Genomic DNA, 19,819 nt, shown 5'->3' with positions numbered 1-19,819 from the left:
ATAAATTCTCAAAACACATTTCAATCACTATATTGAAAATAAAATCATTTTACCTACCGGCGATCCTTTGCAGGCTGCTGTAATTAGCTTTAAAGGTAAGACCGGGAGGCCAGGGGGGAAGCCGGAGGACGCTAGAGAGAAGGGGGACACATGCAGGCCTTCGGTGAATTGGGCAGCACTGGCGATGTACCACTTAGGGAAGTCAGTTGGCAGGTGCCTCTCTTCCTCCTCGGTATGCCACGGCACGCTTGGAATCTCAGGAGACACACTAGTGTGCCTCGGCACACAGTTTGAGATACACTGGTGTAAACTAAACTGCTACAGTCATCCAACTTATCTACAAAAATTGCAGAAGGACTTTAACTGTACTTCCTTTGAAAAGAAGTGCAAAATCGTTCCTAATAGAGTCTGAATGCTGCCTACAGAGGACCAATGTGCGACACGAGCATACGAGACTGACTGTCAGCAGCTCCTTAACCCAAAGAAACAGGATAATTAATGAGAAATGACAAGGGACACAGAATTTACCTTTTTAAAAAATATTTAACATTCATGGTACACAACAAGACAAACATTTCTTTCCAATTTACATTTTAAAAATAAAACTGTTCCATTTTCATACGTTATATGGTAAAGAAATGCTTAACATCTCTGGTCATGTACCACTTTTACATTTTTGGGGCGGTTGCCTGCAGTTGGTATGGGAAAGAGTTCAGACAGCAGCATCTCAAACACAGATGGCGGCAACCAGTGCATGAAAGGTCAGAGCTGGCAACACTTCTGTCCCTTTCCCAGATGGGGCTGTGCTCTATCAATCTACAGGCTCACCATCTTTTCTGAGGTCAAGCCTAACTAGCGTACTTGATAACAATCCTCACAGATTCCAGCATTATAAACCACTCACTGCCTTGACATCATCAGATATTCCAAAGCAGCTGGTATCTCCTGGTACCAAGTATACAATCAAGCAGTCTGTAGGGTCTTTCACTGGTCTCATCTGAGGATCCTTTGCATCTCGTGAACCCAGTGAAAAGTTGCATTAGTCAGTTAAAGGACACAACAGAAGCTGAAGACCAGAGGAGACTTCCAGCAATGCTATAAACCAAAGCGGGCAGGAGTGCGACGAGGTGTCATCGGTAGCCCTTGCTCTTTTCGCCCTGGGGTATAAATCTTCACAGACCTAGAGAAGAGTGAATGGAAGAAAACTTTTGTAAATTCTGAAGGGTGAAGTCAGATCAAGCAGAGATGCAACAGGAAGAACTAACAGCATCTCAGTAGAGACGAGTCTCACATTTCAACTATTAGGACCTCAACGTTTTACACAGAAGTTTTACAATAGAAGCTATAATCCAACCAGCAGACTCATTGTCTCTTAATTCTGCTGGAAATCTTTTTAAATCATTGGTTGGCCTTCCCTGCCTCAGACCTCTCACCTTGTGCTACTCAGCGTATTTCTCCTTTCCTGCTCTTCCCGGCGTGCTCTCAATTGTTCTTCAGCTAAGACCATCTCTTCTTCCATAGCGGATGCCTCCTCTTTGGCTCGACGTCGAGTTTCCTGCATTGCATAGCATTAGTAGTTAGTGGTAGACAATGAATGTGGGTAGAGTATTTTTGTACACAAAAGAAGAATGACATCTGGGTGGAGGGGGCGGTAATCATCACTGATATTCTTAAGGTGGCCAAACAGGTAGAAAAGGTAATGGTAAAGGCTAGAACAGTGTCCCGCAAACTTTGTCGAGCCACAGCACATTAAACACCCGGAAGTGCATTGACATCACCGTATTGATGTCATGCACATGCGTGGAGGCCCTCCAGATGAGCCCTAAGCCGCCAGTGGGGGTGCCCGCAGGGAAGAGGGCCGTAGAGCAGGAGGGGCACTGGCTGATTGCCTACAGGACGTGCCTCTCGCCGCAAGAGGCACATCCTGTAGGCAGTCAGCCAGCACCTCTCCTCTTCCCCAGTGTGTCATGGCACACAGTTTGCGATTCACTGGACTAGAAAGATACTTGGGTGCAGGAAAACCAGAAGCAATAATACCTCTGTATAAGTCTCTGGTGAGACCTCATTTAAAGTACTGTGTATGTTCCTTTTTATTCCACCAGACCAGTCCAGGTGCTTGGTTTTAAACAGACCCTTTTTTTGGAGCTGTACTGGCCTGACAGCTGCCACAGTAAAGACTAAGTCAATTTGAGTGAACAGAGGGTAAGCTAGAATAATAACATAAGGGTTTCCATACTGTGACAGATCCAAGGTCCATGAAGCCCAGTATCCTGGCCAATTCAGGTCACAAGTACCTGACAAGATCCCAAAGAATAAAACAGATTTTCCTAAGTCCATATTTTATGAAATTATTCAAAAAAAAATTTTTAAACCCTGCTAAGCTAAATGATTTCACCACATTCTCCAGCAACAAATTTCAGAGTTTAATTACACACTGTGTGAAGAAATATTTTCTCCAGTTTGTTTAAAATCTACTACTTAGTAGCTGCATCGCATGTCCCCTAATCCTAGTATTTTTGGAAAGAGTGAACAAGCGATTCACATCTACCCTTTCCACTCCACTCATTATTTTATAGTCCTCTATCATATCACCCCTGAGCCGTCTCTTCTCCAAGCTGAACAACCCTAGTCACTTTAGCCTTTTTATTCCACTATATACTTACTCTGTGTGGAAACAAAGATAACATTTTATGTAGGTTTAATCAGAAAATAATTAAAATTTCTACTTAATCTGAGTAATTTGAGCTAAATAAAACCTATACATTAATTGCCAAGCAAAGTTGTTTTAACTATGGTCATTTCTCATTCATATTTAACATAAACTTAGGAGGTTGTGCAGGTGAATAGTAACAGTGGCAAACCACGAAACCGCTTTGCAAGGTCTTCAAGTTGCACAAGTAGTGTAGATGTTTGTTTGTTTTTTTAATCTTTATTCATTTTCAAGTCTTACAACAAGTGTATAATATTCAATCAGAAAATTTTTTAAACAAATTACTTGACAATCTTACTTATAATCCTTAAAATATATAAATATAAAAGAATCCATTTATTAATACTAAAACAATTAACAATTATTCTCTTTCTCAATCCCACCCCCCTATACCTTATCTAATACCAAGGTGTTTAAGATGTCTGATCATTAGAATAAGTAATCAATGGCCCCCAAATCTTTTTAAACTTATGATAATTTCCTTGTTGCATGGCAAGCACCCTCTCCATTTTGTAAATATGACATACTGAATTCCACCAAAAGTAGTGTAGATGTAATTGGCTGGGCTGGACAGAAAATCCCCAGCACTTGTAGCCAAGGTTCAGAATATTCAAGCAAATTCTCCGCAGAAACAGGGCATCAGGTCTGGATCTTATGGCATGGCAACATCCCAGAATGCAGAAAGAAAAGCATTTCTTGTGTGTCAAAGGATCCAAACTCAACGCTAAGCAGGGTCATGGATGCTTTGATATGGAGATCTAATGAACCTCTGATATTTTCCAGCCGAGTCCGTTTTATCTTCTTACAGTTTGGCATAGCTGAGGAAAAGAGGTTATTCAGGGAAGGTGATTTCTACTCTTTTACATTTGATTAGAGAGTGGAGAGAGTTTTGAAGGATGATGTGAGGAAAAGGCTGGTGATGTTATAGGCTCTTTGATTTTACATATTCCGGATTTTCTAACTGTATACTAGAGGGCTAAATTCAAATTTGCTTATATTATTTTCAAATAGAAAAAATCACTCTATGGACCTATTCAAAGAGTAAAGTTGATTGAATGATGTAACACAGTTCACCAAAACTTGCTTTTTTTTTTTTTTTGGTGAACTGTGTTACATCATTCAATCAACTTTACTCTTTGAATAGGTCCATAGAGTGATTTTTTCTATCTGATATATGCACCTTTTCACTCTTGTTACATTGTGTGTAACTTGTCCCCAATTTCTATATTTGACTAGAGTCTATATTATTTTCAAGGCACTGGCTGGCCAAAGTTCATCATCATTAAGTAAAAGCTATCATCTACTTCACAACACAGGAGTAATCTGTCAAATATAAAAGACGTCATGAACACACTTTTCAATACCTGGGAGCTAAAATCTAGAATGATCTTCCAACCAAAATTAGAACTATATCCACTTACTGTTTATTTTGCAAATTGATGAAAACCTACTTCTTTGAGAAATGGGCTACTCTTCATCCATGATGCTTAGCATTAATATCAAAGCTTAAAGTCTTTTGTTCTTACTCATCCTTTGTAACTTTTTGTAATCCGCTTTGAATCCAGTAGGAGATATAGCGGTTTATCACGCTTTAGAGGTCTAGTCAAAGGTAGGGAGGCTAATTTATTTATTTGGATTTATTTACCACCTTTTTGAAGTATTTCACTCAAAGTGGTGTACAGTAAGTATAAGTCATGCATAAGCAATAGACAATTACAGCAGTAAAAATAGTCAAATAATGCAAGGTACGGCAACACAATATTTAGTACAGAGGGTTCGTGAAGAGCTAGCTAAAATAAAGATAGAAAAAGCGATGGGGCTGGATGGTGTACATCCGAGGGTGCTGAAGGAACTTAGGGAAGTTCTGGTAGCTCCGCTGACTGACCTTTTCAACAAGTCTCTAGAGTCAGGAGTGGTACCAGATGACTGGCAAAGGGCAGATGTGGTCCCTCTCCACAAAAGTGGAAGTAAAGAAGAAATAGGGAATTACAGGCTGATAAGTCTGACTTCTGTGGTAAGCAAATTAATGAAAACAGAGAATGGTCATGTTTCTGGAATCCTGTGGACCAGAGGCACCGTGGATTCACTAGAGGTAGGTCTTGTCAGACAAATCTGATCAATTTCTTTGACTGGGTGACCAGAGAATTGGATAGAGGATGTGCGCTAGATTTTAGCAAAGCCTTTAACAGTGTTCAACACAGATGTCTAATAAATAAACGGAGTGCCCTTGGGATGGGTTCCAAAGTGACAGGCTGGGTCAGGAACTGGTTGAGTGGAAGGCGACAGAGGGTAGTGATCAATGGAGATTGCTCTGAGGAAAGGGATGTTACAAGTGGTGTGCCTCAAGGTTCTGTTCTTGGGCCTGTTCTTTTTAACATTTTTATAAATGATATTGCTGAAGGATTGTCAGGTAAGATTTGCCTCTTTGCGGATGATACCAAAATCTGCAATAGAGTAGACATGCCAGATGGTGTGAATAACATGAAGAAACTTGAAGAATGATCTGAAATTTGGTAGCTAAAATTTAATGCTAAGAAATGCAAGGTCATGCATTTGGGCTGCAAAAGCCAGAGGAAACAGTACAGTTTAGGGGGTGAAGAACTTATGTGCACGACAGAAGAGTGGGACTTGGGTGTGATTGTATCTGATGATCTTTTGTATGTAATATTCTTTATTCATTTTATATTTACATCAAGTGTACAGAAAGTAATAACTTAATACATCACTTGAAATACCACAAATTTTTCCCAAAATAAAATTTATCCCCTTCCCACCCACCATTCTAATATCATTTAATACATACAATATAATACAATCATTCATTCCCTTCATAACCAATAATAAAAAGTCAAAACCCCACCCCCCTCCCCAATCTTTCATTTATGTAGAATCAGGGAAAAATGATAACTATCTAATATAATAAAACCCTAAGCCGCGCATGCGTATTCCCACTGCATGCGCCTGTTTTCCGTGAGCGCATGCGCGCTTAGGGTTCTGTTTTTCGATCTGGTCTGCTCCCTGCTCGCCTTGCCGTATTGTATTTTTAAGTTGAAAGACGCGGCAGTGGCTCTTCTCACGATCCCCGCCTGTGTCGGACTTCCGACGCAGGTGGGGATCATGAGAGGAGCCGCCGCCGCGTCTTTCAACTAAAAAATACAATACGGCAAGGCGAGCAGAGAGCAGGCCAGACCGAAGCTCCGACTTGAACTGCCAGTTGGCCGGCTCCCTTGCCGGAGTTATTTTTCAGTTTAAAGGTGCCGCCAGGGCTCCTGTCACGAGCCGCACCTGCTTCAGAGAAGACTTCCGATGCAGGCGGGGATTGTTAGAGGAGCCGCCGCAGCACCTTTAAACTGAAAAATAACTCCGGCAAGGGAGTCGGCCAGATCACCATGGCAGCTACTCCTCCCCTCCCGCCCTCGCTCTGTCTGCCGAAAAAAACCCCAACAATCGCTGGCATGTAGGGGGAAAGGGGAGCTTGCAACAACAAAAACTCCTGATGCCCGCGACTGTGACCCCCCCCCAAAGTAAACTTCCCTGGAGCAAGGGGGGAGAGGGAGATCATTCGGTGTCAGGTCAAAAGCGCGCCGGGACAAAGGCGCGCGCAGACAATTGAGCGTAGTGTGGAGGCACGCGCCGAAGAAAATTACTGTTTTGAGGGGCTCCAACGGGGGAGCGTGGGGGGGAAACCCACCCACTTTACTTAATACAGATCGCGCCGCGTTGTGGGGGCATTGGGGGGTTGTAACCCCCCACATTTTACTGAAAACTTCACTTTTTCCCTGTTTTTAGGGAAAAAGTTAAGTTTCCAGTAAAATGTGGGGGGTTACAACCCCCCAAATCCCCCACAACGCCGCTGCGATCTGTATTAAGTAAAGTGGGGGGGCTCCCCAACAAAACCTCCTGTCGGAGCCCCTAAAAACAGTAATTTTCTTTGGCGCACGCCTCCGTCTTGCGCTCAGTTGTCGGCGCGCGCCTTTGTCTTCTGCGATTATGTCTATGAACCAGATCATTCCCATCTGTCCAAAGAAGGAACCGGCAGGTTAGACGGTCAGCTGGGGGCAGGAGCAAGGGAATCAATCATGAGATGAGGGTGGAGGACAAGGAGGAGAATGATAGTTGGGTGGGGGCAGAAAGATGCCTGATTGGGAGTTGGGGCCTGGGTTGGTGAGGAGAAGAGAGACATGGGATAGCCACTAGAGAGAGAGGCTTTGGGCGGGTGAGAGAAACAGGCATTTGGAGTGCAGGTAGGAGAGAGAGAGTGCATGGATGGGGTGGGCCACCACCACCTCAGCGAACGAGAGCTAAAGGAACCCTCCCCTCCCCCGCCAGGAGTGTGCGGGCAACTGACCACAGCTGGATTGAGGAAAGGGCAAGGTATCCCTTAGCTGGCACCACTGGAAGGCGGCTTCAGTGAGGGTCTGGGCAGGGAGAGCGGCAGAAAGAAAAAAAGATAGAAAGAAAGAAATAAAGATAAGACAGAGGGAGGGAGAAAGAAAGACAGAAAGAAATAAAGAAAGATAGAAGGGGCAGGGAGAGAGACAGAAAGAAAGGAAGAAAGAGACAGGGGAGCAGGAGAAAGACAGACAGACATCTATTCTAGCACCCGTTAATGTAACGGGCTTAAACACTAGTTCTTTACAATAATTTATCAATGGCCCACACACATCCTTAAACTTATTAAAATATCCTTTTTTAACAGCTAATGCTCTTTCCATTTTATACATGTGACACACTGAACTCCACCAAAAACTATAATTCAGTCTTTTCCAATCTTTCCAATTATACATTGTTTGTTGAATGGCAACTCCTGTAAGAATCAGTAAAAGTTTATTATTTTTGGAAGATATTTGGCTCTTAGCTCTCACAGACATGCCAAATAAAACTGTATCATACGATAATGCCACATGATTCTCTAACAAGCAATTTATTTGGCCCCAAATCGATTTCCAAGTCCCTGCTTTGAGAAGACAATGCCAACATCTTAGACTTAGAGCAATCTAATTTTTGTAAACGAACAGGGGTCCAGAATGCTCTATGCAACAGGAAGAACCAAGTTTGTCTCATAGATGCAGACATTGTACATCTCATCCTCCAAGACCAAATTCGTGGCCATTGAGACGCAGTAATTTGATGCTTAATCTCAATGCTCCAAATGTCCCTGAGTCCACTTTTTGGTTTTTTATTCATATATCCAGATATTAATTTATACCACTGTGCGGCCTGGTGTTCCAGGAAGTCCGCCTGAAAGCATAAGAACTCTAAACTAAATTGAGCATTAAGATTTTTCCATTCAGAGAACCCCGCCTGATGATCTTAAGGTGGCCAACAGGTTTTAAAGGTGACGGCGATAGCTAGAAGGATGCTAGGTTGCACAGGGATGGCCAGTAGGAAAAAGGAGGTATTGATGCCTAAGACTGATGAGACTTCAATTAGAATATTGTGTACAATTCTGGAGGCCGAACCTTCAAAAAGATATAAAAAGGATGGAATTGGTCCAGAGGAAGGCTACTAAAATGGTGTATGGTCTTCATGATAAGGTGTGTGGAGACAGACTTAAAGATCTCAATATGTATACTTTGAGAGGGAAGATATAATACAGACATTTAAATACCTACGTAATATAAATGTGCATGAGTCTAGTCTCTTTCATTGAAAGGAAACTCTGCAATGAGAAGGCATAGGATGAAGTTAAGAGGTATAGGCTCTGGAGTAATCTGAGGAAATATTTTTTTACGGAAAGGGTGGTAGATGTGGTGGGAGACAAAGACTGTCTGAATTCAAGAGGGCCTGGGATAAGCACGTGGAATCTCTCAAGAGGGAGAAAGAGATAATGGTTAATGTGGATGGGCAGACTTGATGGGCCATTTGGCCTTTATCTGCCATCATGTTTCTATTTTAACAGACAGCATAGGGTATATGCAAAGATGGAACATATAGAAAGGTGACTGAATATTATCTTAGCTAGGGTAGGAGTGGATAAATGTGTGTGTAACTTCTTCCTTTAAAGACCTGGCAAAAGAGCCAAGCTTTCATCTGCCTGCTTCCTGAAGTGGAGCTAGTCTTATGTTAAGTAAAGCCTTTCAGGGAGTGCATGTCAGAGTGTGAGACGTCCTTTGGAGAGGGTGTGGTTATGGATAGTCCTTGGGAAGAGGGAGATCTTGTTCTTCAAGTACTCTGGACACTTTCCTTTATGGGCCGTAAAGATCAGACAAAGTTTTAAACTTAGCCTTGTATTCAGTGGCATAGTAAGGGAGGGGTGACACTCTGGGCGCCATCTTGGCGAGAGCGCAGGCACCCGTGCTAGGAAGAGCCGATGCTGGCATGACAGCAGCTTGGGGGTTGCTGCTTGTGCCAGGAATGTTACAGAGGTATGGGGGAAAGGAAGGAGTGTGTGGAGATGGAGGAGAGGGCGAGGGAGTGGTGCCATTGCTTGTATTGTAATGGTAGCCAGTGAAGATTTTGCAAAAATGGTGTGATGTGGTTAATTCCCTTTGCTGTCTAGTTTTCCCTCCTTGGCATTTGAATTTGGCTCCTTTATATCCCCTTTGGGGGGGGGGAGGAAGGATCTTATTCTTAACACAGTTTTTCTTCTTGCCACTTGTTCTGCTCACAGATCTGAGTTCCAAACTTTATCCCCTTCTTGGGTTTTAGTAAGGAAAAGGTAGTTACTTGACAGCCACCATCTTTTCTTTGGTGGAAAACTAGCATTGAAAGCGACAGTAGCTTGCTGTCTGCTCACATTCTTCAGGGGCATCTAGTGCTTACCGTTTTGAAAGCTCACTCTGTCTGCTTCTTAGGCAGAACACTAATTCTACCACATAAAATATGGGCTTCCATGCATTCCTTTGCCACTCCAGATTGGATCTGCAAGCATGAAGTGATAAGTCCCTGGGTATTACCTTACGTGTCTGGACTGGTCTGGTGGGGCAGACTCAAACTCAAATTCTTCATCTACGCAGATGACATCACAATAGTCATCCCACTCTCCACTTTCTCCTCAGAACTTCTAGCCTACATCACAAGCATACTCAATCAGATAGAACTCTGGATGCTATCCTACAGATTAAAACTAAACCTGGACAAAACAAAATTCTTCCTAGCCTCCCCCAATAACAAAATCAAAGACTCCACAATCCAGGTGAAAGGTCTGGTCTTCCCCCTCGAACAAACATTAAAAATACTGGGAGTCACTCTAGACAAACATCTATCGCTAGAAAATCACACCGATCTCACTGTCAAGAAATGCTTCTCAGTGCTCTGGAAACTGCGCACCATAAAAAAATACTTTGAAGACTCCTCTTTCCGCCTATTGGTACAGTCCTCCGTGCTCAGTGTACTAGACTATTGCAATGTCATTTACTTGTGCTCCACAAAGAAAACCATGAGGAGACTAAAAATGATCCAGAACACTGCCGTCCGCCTCATATTCGGCCTGAACAAATGGGATCACATCACGCCTTTCTACCACCAACTGCATTGGCTCCCTTTCGAATCCAGAGTCCTATTCAAATTCGCCTGCTTCTGCTACAAAACAGTTTTTGGCCTATTACCGAGTTACCTCAATCACCATTTCACTCTGAATCTCACCAACAAGAAATCCCGCAGAACCCAGCTGTTCCCCTTCCCATCCCTAAAATTATGCCACTTCAATAGATTTCTCAACAAAACCTTTGCTTACCAGGCGGCTAAGCTGAACCCTTGGCTTGCCCAAATGATACTCGAGGCCCCCTCTTACCTTAGTTTTAGAAAACTCCTCAAAACGCACCTCTTCCGTGAACAGGGCTCTTAATCCCATTTGCCACCGGCTTCTCCCCTTTCCCACTCTCCCCCCCCTCCACACTTGATCTCACGCTCGCTATCGCGTACCAACCCTACCTTCTGTCTTACCACTACTCCTGCTAAATCTCAGTTATAGTTTTCCCCTCGCCCCCCCCTCTTCATTGCCTGTAATTTTTTTGTTACAATTCTGTAATTTTGTAATTTTGTCAGTTCTGTAATTTTGTTACAATTCTGTAAATTTGTAATTTTGTCAAAATTTTGTAAATCCGTGTATCACCGCGGACCGTAATTAATGAATGTGAACCGCCTAGAACTTTTTGGGTATGGCGGTATACAAGAATAAAATTATTATTATTATTAAATTAGTTCCTACCTGCTTTTTTTCCTTGAGTCCCTCCAGACCAGTCTTTTGATATTTCTAGCTGTACATTTTCTTTTGTATGCATTCAGTTTTCTGTTGAAAAGTTCTTAATTCTTTGGGGAGTTTCTATTACATGTCCTTTGACCAAAGCTCTGTTACAAAAATATTGGCAAAGCTGCTGCACAGGATTCTTAAGCAATGCTACCACAGTTCAGTAGTTCTCAGTCTTCACCAGCTAGTAGGATGACACAAACGCAAGTGTCTGGACTGGTCTGGAAGGACATAAGGAAAGAGAATTAGCAGGTATGAATTGATTTACTCATTCTGGAGACCTTACCTACAAAAAAACTTAAACAGGAGGGAGTTGGTCCCGAAGGCAGCTACTAAAATGGTCAGTGGTCCTCATCATAAAGTACATGAGGAAAACTTAAAGATCACAATATGTACATTTTGGAAGAAAAGGTAGGAGAAGGGAGATATGACAGAGACCTTTAAATACCTGTGTAGCATAAATGCAGAGGAGGTGGGCCTCTAGAACCAAGAAGCATAGATCAAGGTGATAGGGGATAGGAGTAATCGAAGGAAATATTTCTTTACAGAAAGATTTTATTTTAACATACCACAAACTACAAATAATCCTTGCAAAACCTCCCCCACCCCTTCCCATCCAACCCCATGATAACAATAACAATCTTAATCCAGACATACCCTCAAACAGAGACAGCATAGTCAATACCCTACAAAAGAAAACTCAATAATTAAGGATCTAACTTCTTGTTTTGTGTGAAATTGCAGACCAAATAGGTTCCTAAACTTTCCAAAAACACCACCAATGATCCAGTGCCTTTGTCCAACTCTCCTTGAATCCATACTCATGAGTTCATATAACAAGTAGCACCATTATGTAATTGTAGGAGGCTATAGCTGCCTCCACTGTGGGAGGATACACTTGTAGGCTAAAATCATCAGGTAACAAAGCAGCTCCCAATCATTCTTATTGGTTGCTTGATCTAACAAATCAAAATGTGCAAAGAAATAAATAAAACACAGGAGACAATGACACTTGCAGTTGAATCAGAAAAGCTGTATTTTACTGGAAGACCAAAACAAATGATCCAAATGGGCTCTATCTATCTAGAGCAAGGTCCAGCAAGAGAAAAGGAAAGAAGACTGCACTCATAACCCAGTAACTAAACTAAACTAAACTTTAAGTTTATATACCGCATCATCTCCACGGTTGTGGAGCTCGGCACGGTTTACAAGAACTTAAAATATAGGAAGAGAAGGAAAAAAAAAAAAAAGGTTTACATGAACTTATATAGAAGAGAAGAGTAAGGGGGATAGAATTACATTTTAGTGAAAAGCCAGGTTTTCAGTTGCTTGCGGAATAATTGGAGCGAGCCCAGGTTCTGCAGCGGGGTAGTAAGGTCGTTCCAAAGACCTGTGATTCTGAAGAGAAGGGATTTTCCCAGTTTGCCTGCATAGCGAATACAGTGTAGAAAGGGGAAGGATAGTTTATACCTTTGGGCAGGTCTGGTAGAGTCAGGATTCGAGGAGTTATAAGATAGTGGGATTAAGGGAGGAAGGATGCCGTGAACGATCTTAAAAGCCAGGCAGGAGCATTTGAAATGGATTCTGGAAATCACTGAGAGCCAGTGAAGTTTGGCTAGGAGAGGGGAGACATGGTCAGACTTGCGTTTTGCAAAGATCAACTTGGCTGCAGTATTCTGGATTAGCTGGAGTCTTTGAAGACTTTTTTTTTATAGGCTTAAGTAGATGGCATTGCAATAGTCTAGTTTAGAGAGGATGATGGATTGGACAAGGACGACGAAATGTTGTTGGCGAAAATAGGATCTTACTTTCCTCAACATGTGGAGGCTGAAAAAGCATGATTTAGCCAAGGAGTTGAGGTGGTCATTGAGGGAGAGAGAAGAATCGATAATGATGCCAAGTACCTTGCTTGAGAACTCAAGCTGCAGTGCAGCGCCTGAGGGTAGTGCGAAGAGGATGGGCAGGTATTCTAATTTTGGGCCGAGCCAAAGTAATTTTGTTTTTGATTCATTCAATTTCATCTGTACCGAGAAGGACCAGGAATGGAGTCTCATTATGCAAGCTGTAATGTTCTCGTGGAGGTTGGTGAGGTTCTGGTCTGTCTCAAGGAGGACAAGGATGTCATCAGCGCATGTGTAGATTGTTTTAAGGGGGGATAATTGGAGGAGTTTCAGGGAGGACATATAGATGTTAACGAGAATAGGGGATGGGGTGATCCCTGAGGACACCGCAAGATGGTGTCCAAGGAACGGACATGGTTCCATTTGTGTTGACAGTGTAGGAGCGAGAGCGTAGGAAGTTTGAGAACCACTTTAGGACCTTTTTGTTGATGATGAAGAGGCCCATTGGGAACATGTCCCCTGGTCTGATCACCTTCTAGGCTCTTTCTGCCTTCCCATTTTCATGTCTCATCTTGGCACTCCACCCAGATCCACAACAACATAAAAAAAAAAGGGTCAGGTAATTTCTTTCAAAATCAGTGCTATTGGGCTAGATATTGTAAGTCTGTTGAAAGAGATATGTTTTAAGTAAAGACCTCAACTTGAGATAGGATTGCTCCAATCTCATGTGGTGGGGTAATTAATTCCATAAGGTGGGTGCTCTTTTGCTTATTGAATTGTATTGAGCAAGATGAGGAGGCAGTAACCAAAGTTGTTGCTCTTTCAGTGAAAGAAGTGCATGAGGGAAGAGAGATAAGGACAGGTTGAATGAAGGGATTTATGAGTAAGGGTGAGAAACCTAATCTGGATATGTGGTGTCATAGGAAGCCAAGAGGAGTGGGAAAGGATACGGATTGCAAATAATCTGCAAACATTGAAGACCTAGAAAAATGCTGTTACAATAATCCAGGTTGGATATCAGTAGAGCATACAATACAACCTTTTAAAAATTCAAGTCAAGGAGGGTGCAAAGAATTCGACTCCGCTTAAGTGCATGCCCTTTGGACTGGGTCGCCACGTGCACTTAAACGGAGTGTGCGCTTAATAGGAGTACCACTTGTTAGTCATGAAAAATCAACAGTACGCTGTAGTCAAATGCAATAAACCTATTTTTAAACCAACATTCTACTGAAATAATCTGTCATTCTTTCCTGCATGCAGATTGCACGATTCAGGCTGGGTATCTGACTAGTGATGCTGTAAAACTGTCCATAGTCGTGACATCCATTTTTCTCCAGATAACAACGCAGTGTGTGTAGGGACTTCAGCACGTTTGAAAAGGAAACTATCTCTGCAGGTGTTTCATTAGTCGTGATAACCGCAGCAGTATCTCCATCCTCATCAGACTCTTGGTTGTCTGCAGTGTCCTTTATGACTGTACAGATATTGGAATTAGTGCTGTCAGATGATGTGGGCAGATGGTTATCAACGGCGACATACAGCTCAAACTCTTGTGACGAGAGTCCAACTGGGAGTTCAAGGGACGAAGTGTCTGCTTCAGTTGTCTCATTAGATGTGTGAACGAAGCTCACGCGTCGATAGCAATTTGAAATCGTTGATGATGAGACTCGACTCCATGCCTCTCGTACCATATGAAGAGAGTCAAGCACAGTCATTTTTCTCACAAGCTCGGGAGCTGGATTCCGTGCTTGCATCAATTATTGCCATCACATATCATAGGACGAGTGACCTCTAATGACGTTTGAAGTTTGCGATTATCCCTTGGTCCATCAGCTGGATCAAAGAGGTTGTGGTAGAAACATGAGTTTGATGTTGGTTAGCCTTACGCCATTGCTGTGTGCTGCACAGTTATCACACAGCATTACAATGTGCCTCCTACGCCTTCTCATCAGATTATCAAGCTTCTGTAACCATTCAATCTACAATGTCACTGTCATCCATGCGTTTTTGTTGCTTTCATATTCAACAGGCAGGCATTTAATGTTTTTGAAGCATCGAGGGTTTCAATTCTTCTCAATCACCAGTGGCTCGAGCTTTTCACTATCATCCATATTGCAACTGAGCATTACATTACATTACATTACAGATTTCTATTCCGCTTGTGCCTTGCGGTTCTAAGCGGATTACAAATTAAGAGACTGGACAAATTCAGGAATATTACAGTACATGGAATCAGGAATGTATCAAGTTACAATTGTTAGACTGGAAGATTCCAGGAGAAATTTAGAGCTCATGGTAGATGAATAGTAGGTTGATGAAGAGAGTTGTACAATGTTTAGGTATAGTTATGGTGGGGTGTTCGTGTGTGTATTTTCTAGTGCTATGTTGAGGTTAAGATGATGGAAAGTATTTTTTGAAGAGATGAGTTTTGATTTCTTTTCGGAATTCTTTTATGTCTATTGATTTGATCAGTAGATTGGAAATGGTAGTGTCAATTTTTGCTGCCTGTGTAGCTAAAAGGCTGTCGTATAGTTTCATGCGTCGTGTACCTTTGAGAGGAGGGTAAGCGAATAGGTTTTGAGTTCTCCTTAATCTGTGTAAGAGATTACGGTGTAGTCTTTTGTTTAGGTAGCTGGGTGCTGTTCCGTGTGTAACTTTGTATAGTAGACAGTAGAATTTGAACTGGGATCTTGCTTTTATTGGTAGCCAGTGTGAGTCAAGGTAAGCATTGGTGATGTGGTCAAATTTGCTGAGGGAATAGATGAGTTTGAGGGCCGTGTTCTGAATGGTCTGTAATTGTTTTATCATGTAGTTTGGGCATGATAGGTATAGGCTGTTGCAGTAATCTACTATGCTTAGAACTAGGGATTGTACTACTATCTTGTATTGATCCTTGATGAAGAATTTTCTTATTTTTCTTAGGTTACGCATTGTGAAGAATGCTCTTTGGATGATTTTATGGATTTGGGTCTGCATTGTGCAATTTCTGTCTAGTTGAATTCCTAGGATCTTGAGTGTGCTTTGCATTGGGTACTTGATTGTGTTTACTTCCAGTTCTGTGCATGATGGTTTTTTTTCCTTCTCTAATAGTAGGGATTTAGTTTTTTCCGAGTTCAGTTTCAGTTTATGACTTGACATCCATTTTTCTACTGTTTCCATTATTATTTTCAGGTGGTTTGTTGATAAGGGGTCTTGTATGTTGAAGGGGATAAGGATTGTTATATCATCCGCATAGCTGAATGATATTGTGTTTAGGGCGTCTAGGGTAATGCCGAGGGATGCTATGAAGAGGTTGAATAATATAGGAGATAATGGCGATCCTTGTGGTACTCCACATGGGTTTGACCATGGGTCGGATAGATGCTCTTTTGACTTGACTCTGTATGTTCGAGTTTTGAGGAAGCCTTGGAACCAGTTGTGAACATTACCAGAGATTCCTATTGCATCTAATGTCTGGAGTAGTGTGGGGTGGTCAACCAGGTCAAATGCAGCAGAGAGATCGAGTTGAATGAGAAGTAGTTTGTTTCCTTTGCTAAGGTGTTGTCGGGCTGTGTCTAATAGTGATATCAGTTAAGTTTCTGTGCTATGGTTAGATCTGAATCCAGATTGGGATGGATGCAGTATGTGATGGTCTTCAAGGAAGTTGGAGAGATATTGTGCGACTAGGCCTTCTGTTAGTTTGATATATAGTGGGATTGAGGCGATTGGTCTGTAGTTTGTAGGATTGTCTATAGGACCTTTGGGATCTTTTAGGATAGGAGTAATTATGATTTCTCCTAGTTCCGGTGGGAAATGACCTTCCCTTAGTGTAGTTTGAAGCCATAGTGTGAGGTTGGCTTTAAATTTGATGGAGGCAGTAGTTAGTAAGTATGGGGGACAGTTGTTCAGGTCACATGAGGATTTGCTGTATTTTTTGTAAAGCCTGTCCACGTCTGACCATTGAATCTTTGGGAAGGTTGTCTGCTGGGATTGCTTCATCTATTGTGGGATTGATTTGTATTTCTTCTAAGTTGATTCGTGAGTTGTTGAATGTGGATCTGGTTGTGATGATTTTGTGTTTGAAATAGTCCGCTAATTGGGTGGCTGTGGGAGTTTGGTTTCCTTGGGTGGCGAGAAATGGTTTGGTGTCAGTGAGGTTTCTTATGATTTCAAAAAGTTTTTTAGTGTCTGGTTTTTCAGTGCCAATGAGTTTAGAGTAGAAGTTTTTTCGTTTTTCCTTCAGTTTGGTATTGTATAGTTTGATTTGGATTTTCCATTCATCTTTGGTATGATTATGTTTCTGTTTTTTCCATGACCTTTCCAGTTGTCTGCATTTCCTTTTTAATTGTAAGAGTTCGTCGTCGAACCATTTGTTGGATGGTCTGTCTATTTTGTATTTGTTTTTTATTGGAGCTAGTTCATTTAATGTGGTTTCACTGAGGGTCCGCCAACTGTTTATGAAGTCTTTGGGGTTGTTGGGGTCTATTTCGGGGTCAACTGTGTTCCAGAATGTGGTAGGTTCGATTTTCGGTCTGATCTTGATGTGCAATTTCTTTGGGATGGGTTTGCTGTTATTTTGAGCCCAATTGATAGTGAATGAATATTTGTAATGGTCTGACCAGAGGGTAGGGTGCCAGGACCCATTTGAGATGTGTATTTTTTGTGTGTTTTGGTTTGGAGGTGAGTAAGCTGCTATATCAAGTTGATGACCTTTTTCGTGTGTAGGTTCTGGGTTGAGAATTTGGTAGGATAGGGAATTGAGGTATGAGAGTATATCTGTTGCTTGTTTGGATGTTTGATCTTCTAAGTGGAGATTTAAGTCTCCAAAGATCAAGTTGTGTGTGGAGGAGAGAGAGTTCTGGAAGATGAATTCTTCAAGTTCTTGTTTTGCGGTGTTCCATTTGCCTGGAGTAATGTAGCAAAGAAGGCAGTTCAGATTTCCAGTTAGTGATTTGTCAGATATTTGGCAGGCTAGCAGGTCTAGGTAAGGGGTGGAGTACTTGGTTAGGACATCGATGTTGGGATTGTTTTTTATTATGATTGCTAAACCTCCTCCTCTTTTGTTTTCTCTACATACTAATTCTAGTTTATATCCTTTGGGGCAGGATTCTGTAATGCTTGGATCTGAAGCCGAGTTGAGCCATGTTTCAGTTAGGAAGAGGCAGCCTAGATTATCTTTGATCAGCCAGTCCTTGATTAATTCTGCTTTTGGGCTAATGGATCTGATGTTCATATATGTGCACGCTATCGTAGTGAATTTTGTGGTGGGGGTGGGGGTTGTGTTGATGATTATTCTTGGTGAAGTTTGGTATTTTTGTGTGATTGTGCTGGGCTTTGGTGGAGGTCTTTTTCCCCAGATAGTGGGAATGCTTGCTTGGCTGGATAGTGGACATGGAGTTAGTGTTTTAGGGGTATGGAATATTCTGGTATGTTGAACAGGTCTGTGCGTTGTTGTTAGGATAGGGATGGTGCGGATTTGGTAGCCTGCTGTTTTCCATTTTGCTATAAATGTGGCAGTTAGTATGATGACAAGGATGAGTTTCGGCGTATGCAATGCCATTTTTTTTTTTTTTTTTGTTTTGTCAATCATTCCTTTGGCACCTTGAAGCCAACAGCTTTGCTGCGTTTGAAAGCCAATGTTCTCTCTGGGATGGCATGCCAGTGGAGGCCCATCTCATCAGCGTTGAAAACGTCACATGGTTCATATCCACCAATGACTGATGGCAACACTTCCATGACCCATCTTTCTGCACCAAACTCATCCGCGTCTTGTTTTTTGCCATGACGCTTCTTAAATTTTATGCCATTACGAACTTTCCACCTTTCTAACCATCCGTTTGTCGTTTGAAGTCTTCTACTCCCAGTTCTTCAGATAACTGTGCTGTTTTCTCCATCAGCAGAGGCCCACTGATTGGCAGTTGTCGACTTTTAGCTTCAGCAAACATCTCCAGCCTTCCCAATTCTTTTCCATTTTCTGGTAGGATTGCTGTTGTTTTGCCAGTCTTTCAATATCGTTTGCTTTTTTTTTGAGAAATCTGGCTAGGATGAATGCTGTAATGTTTTGCAAAAGAGACCTGACTCTCCCTTTGGTCAAGTCTCTCTAACACATTAACACGTTCAGCCAAAGACAATGATTTTTATCTATGCGAGTTCCGAAAGTTCAAACACCTGGCCAGGCCTAGGCTGCAGTTCTGAAACACATGGCTCATCCACGTCAGACCGTGATTTCATTTAACCAGAATGAACGTAACGTGAGAGAATGGAGGTTGGACCTGTAACATCTGTGCGCATAAGCAGATTGTGTGTTTATCAGAAGTGCAATTATCCAGAGTTTGTGTCCATTGATTTTAATGTTACAAAAAACAGGACCCTGCTGGTGAGGTGAGGATAACCGAAGCGTGCGCTTAATCGACATGCACTTAGGTGGAGTCGACTGTACTCATCCTGGTAAACTCTTTTCCAATAGATAAGGGAGACATTCTAAACAAGTGGGTAGAATTAAGGCAGACAGTCAGGAATGACAGGATTGGATTCAAAAAGAAGAAGGTCCTCAGCATAATTGATACAGGACGCTGGACTTCATGCTTTCTATGTAGCAAGATGACTCAGAAAATATTGAAGAGTACTGCTGCAAAAGGTTTGGACAAATTCCTGGAGGAAAAGTCCATAGTCTGCTGTTGAGACAGACATGGAACAGTAGCATGGAATGCTGCTACTATTTGGGATTTTGCCAGGCACTTGTGACTTGGATTGGCCTCTGCGAAGACGGGATACCAGGCTACATGGACCATTGGTCTGACCAATTAAGGCTATTTTTATGTTCTTATGATAGACTCCTGGAGAACACCACAATGACAAGTAAGAGTTTCAGAAAGCGATGTAGTAAAAGTGCACCTTGCAGTTGCGATTAGAAAAGAATAAGGTAAACCAGTCGAGAACACTGCTGGAACTTCCTATAACCTGAAGTCAAGGAAGTAAAATATTATGGTCCATCAAATCAAACACGCCTGTTAAGTCTAGGAATACCAGCAAAATGATGTTACCCTTGTCTAAAGAACATAAGAATTGCCGCTGTTGGGTTAGACCAGTGGTCCATCG

At 42.1% G+C, this 19,819-nt stretch overlaps 1 protein-coding gene across 4 annotated transcripts in view; it reads right to left on the bottom strand.

Moving 5' to 3' along the window:
• Positions 1-516: 516 nt before the first annotated feature.
• DHX38 (DEAH-box helicase 38) overlaps positions 517-19,819 on the bottom strand; it is a 370,469-nt gene continuing 351,166 nt past the window's right edge. For 3 of the 4 annotated variants that reach the window (XM_033942499.1, XM_033942500.1, XM_033942502.1), the window contains 2 exons: positions 1,434-1,555; positions 517-1,180 (listed from right to left, as the gene is read on the bottom strand). In XM_033942499.1, the coding sequence (XP_033798390.1) occupies positions 1,096-1,180; positions 1,434-1,555 (207 nt within the window). In that variant the 3' untranslated portion in view covers positions 517-1,095. Of the gene's footprint in view, positions 1,181-1,433; positions 1,556-10,878; positions 11,123-19,819 lie in introns of those variants that run through there. The other variant, XM_033942501.1, reaches the window with a different exon arrangement.

Source organism: Geotrypetes seraphini, chromosome 4, assembly GCF_902459505.1.
Source record: "Geotrypetes seraphini chromosome 4, aGeoSer1.1, whole genome shotgun sequence".
Lineage (NCBI taxonomy): Eukaryota > Metazoa > Chordata > Amphibia > Gymnophiona > Dermophiidae > Geotrypetes > Geotrypetes seraphini.
The sequence above is the reverse complement of the archived record's forward strand: the minus strand, read 5'-3'. Positions and strand labels throughout refer to the sequence as shown.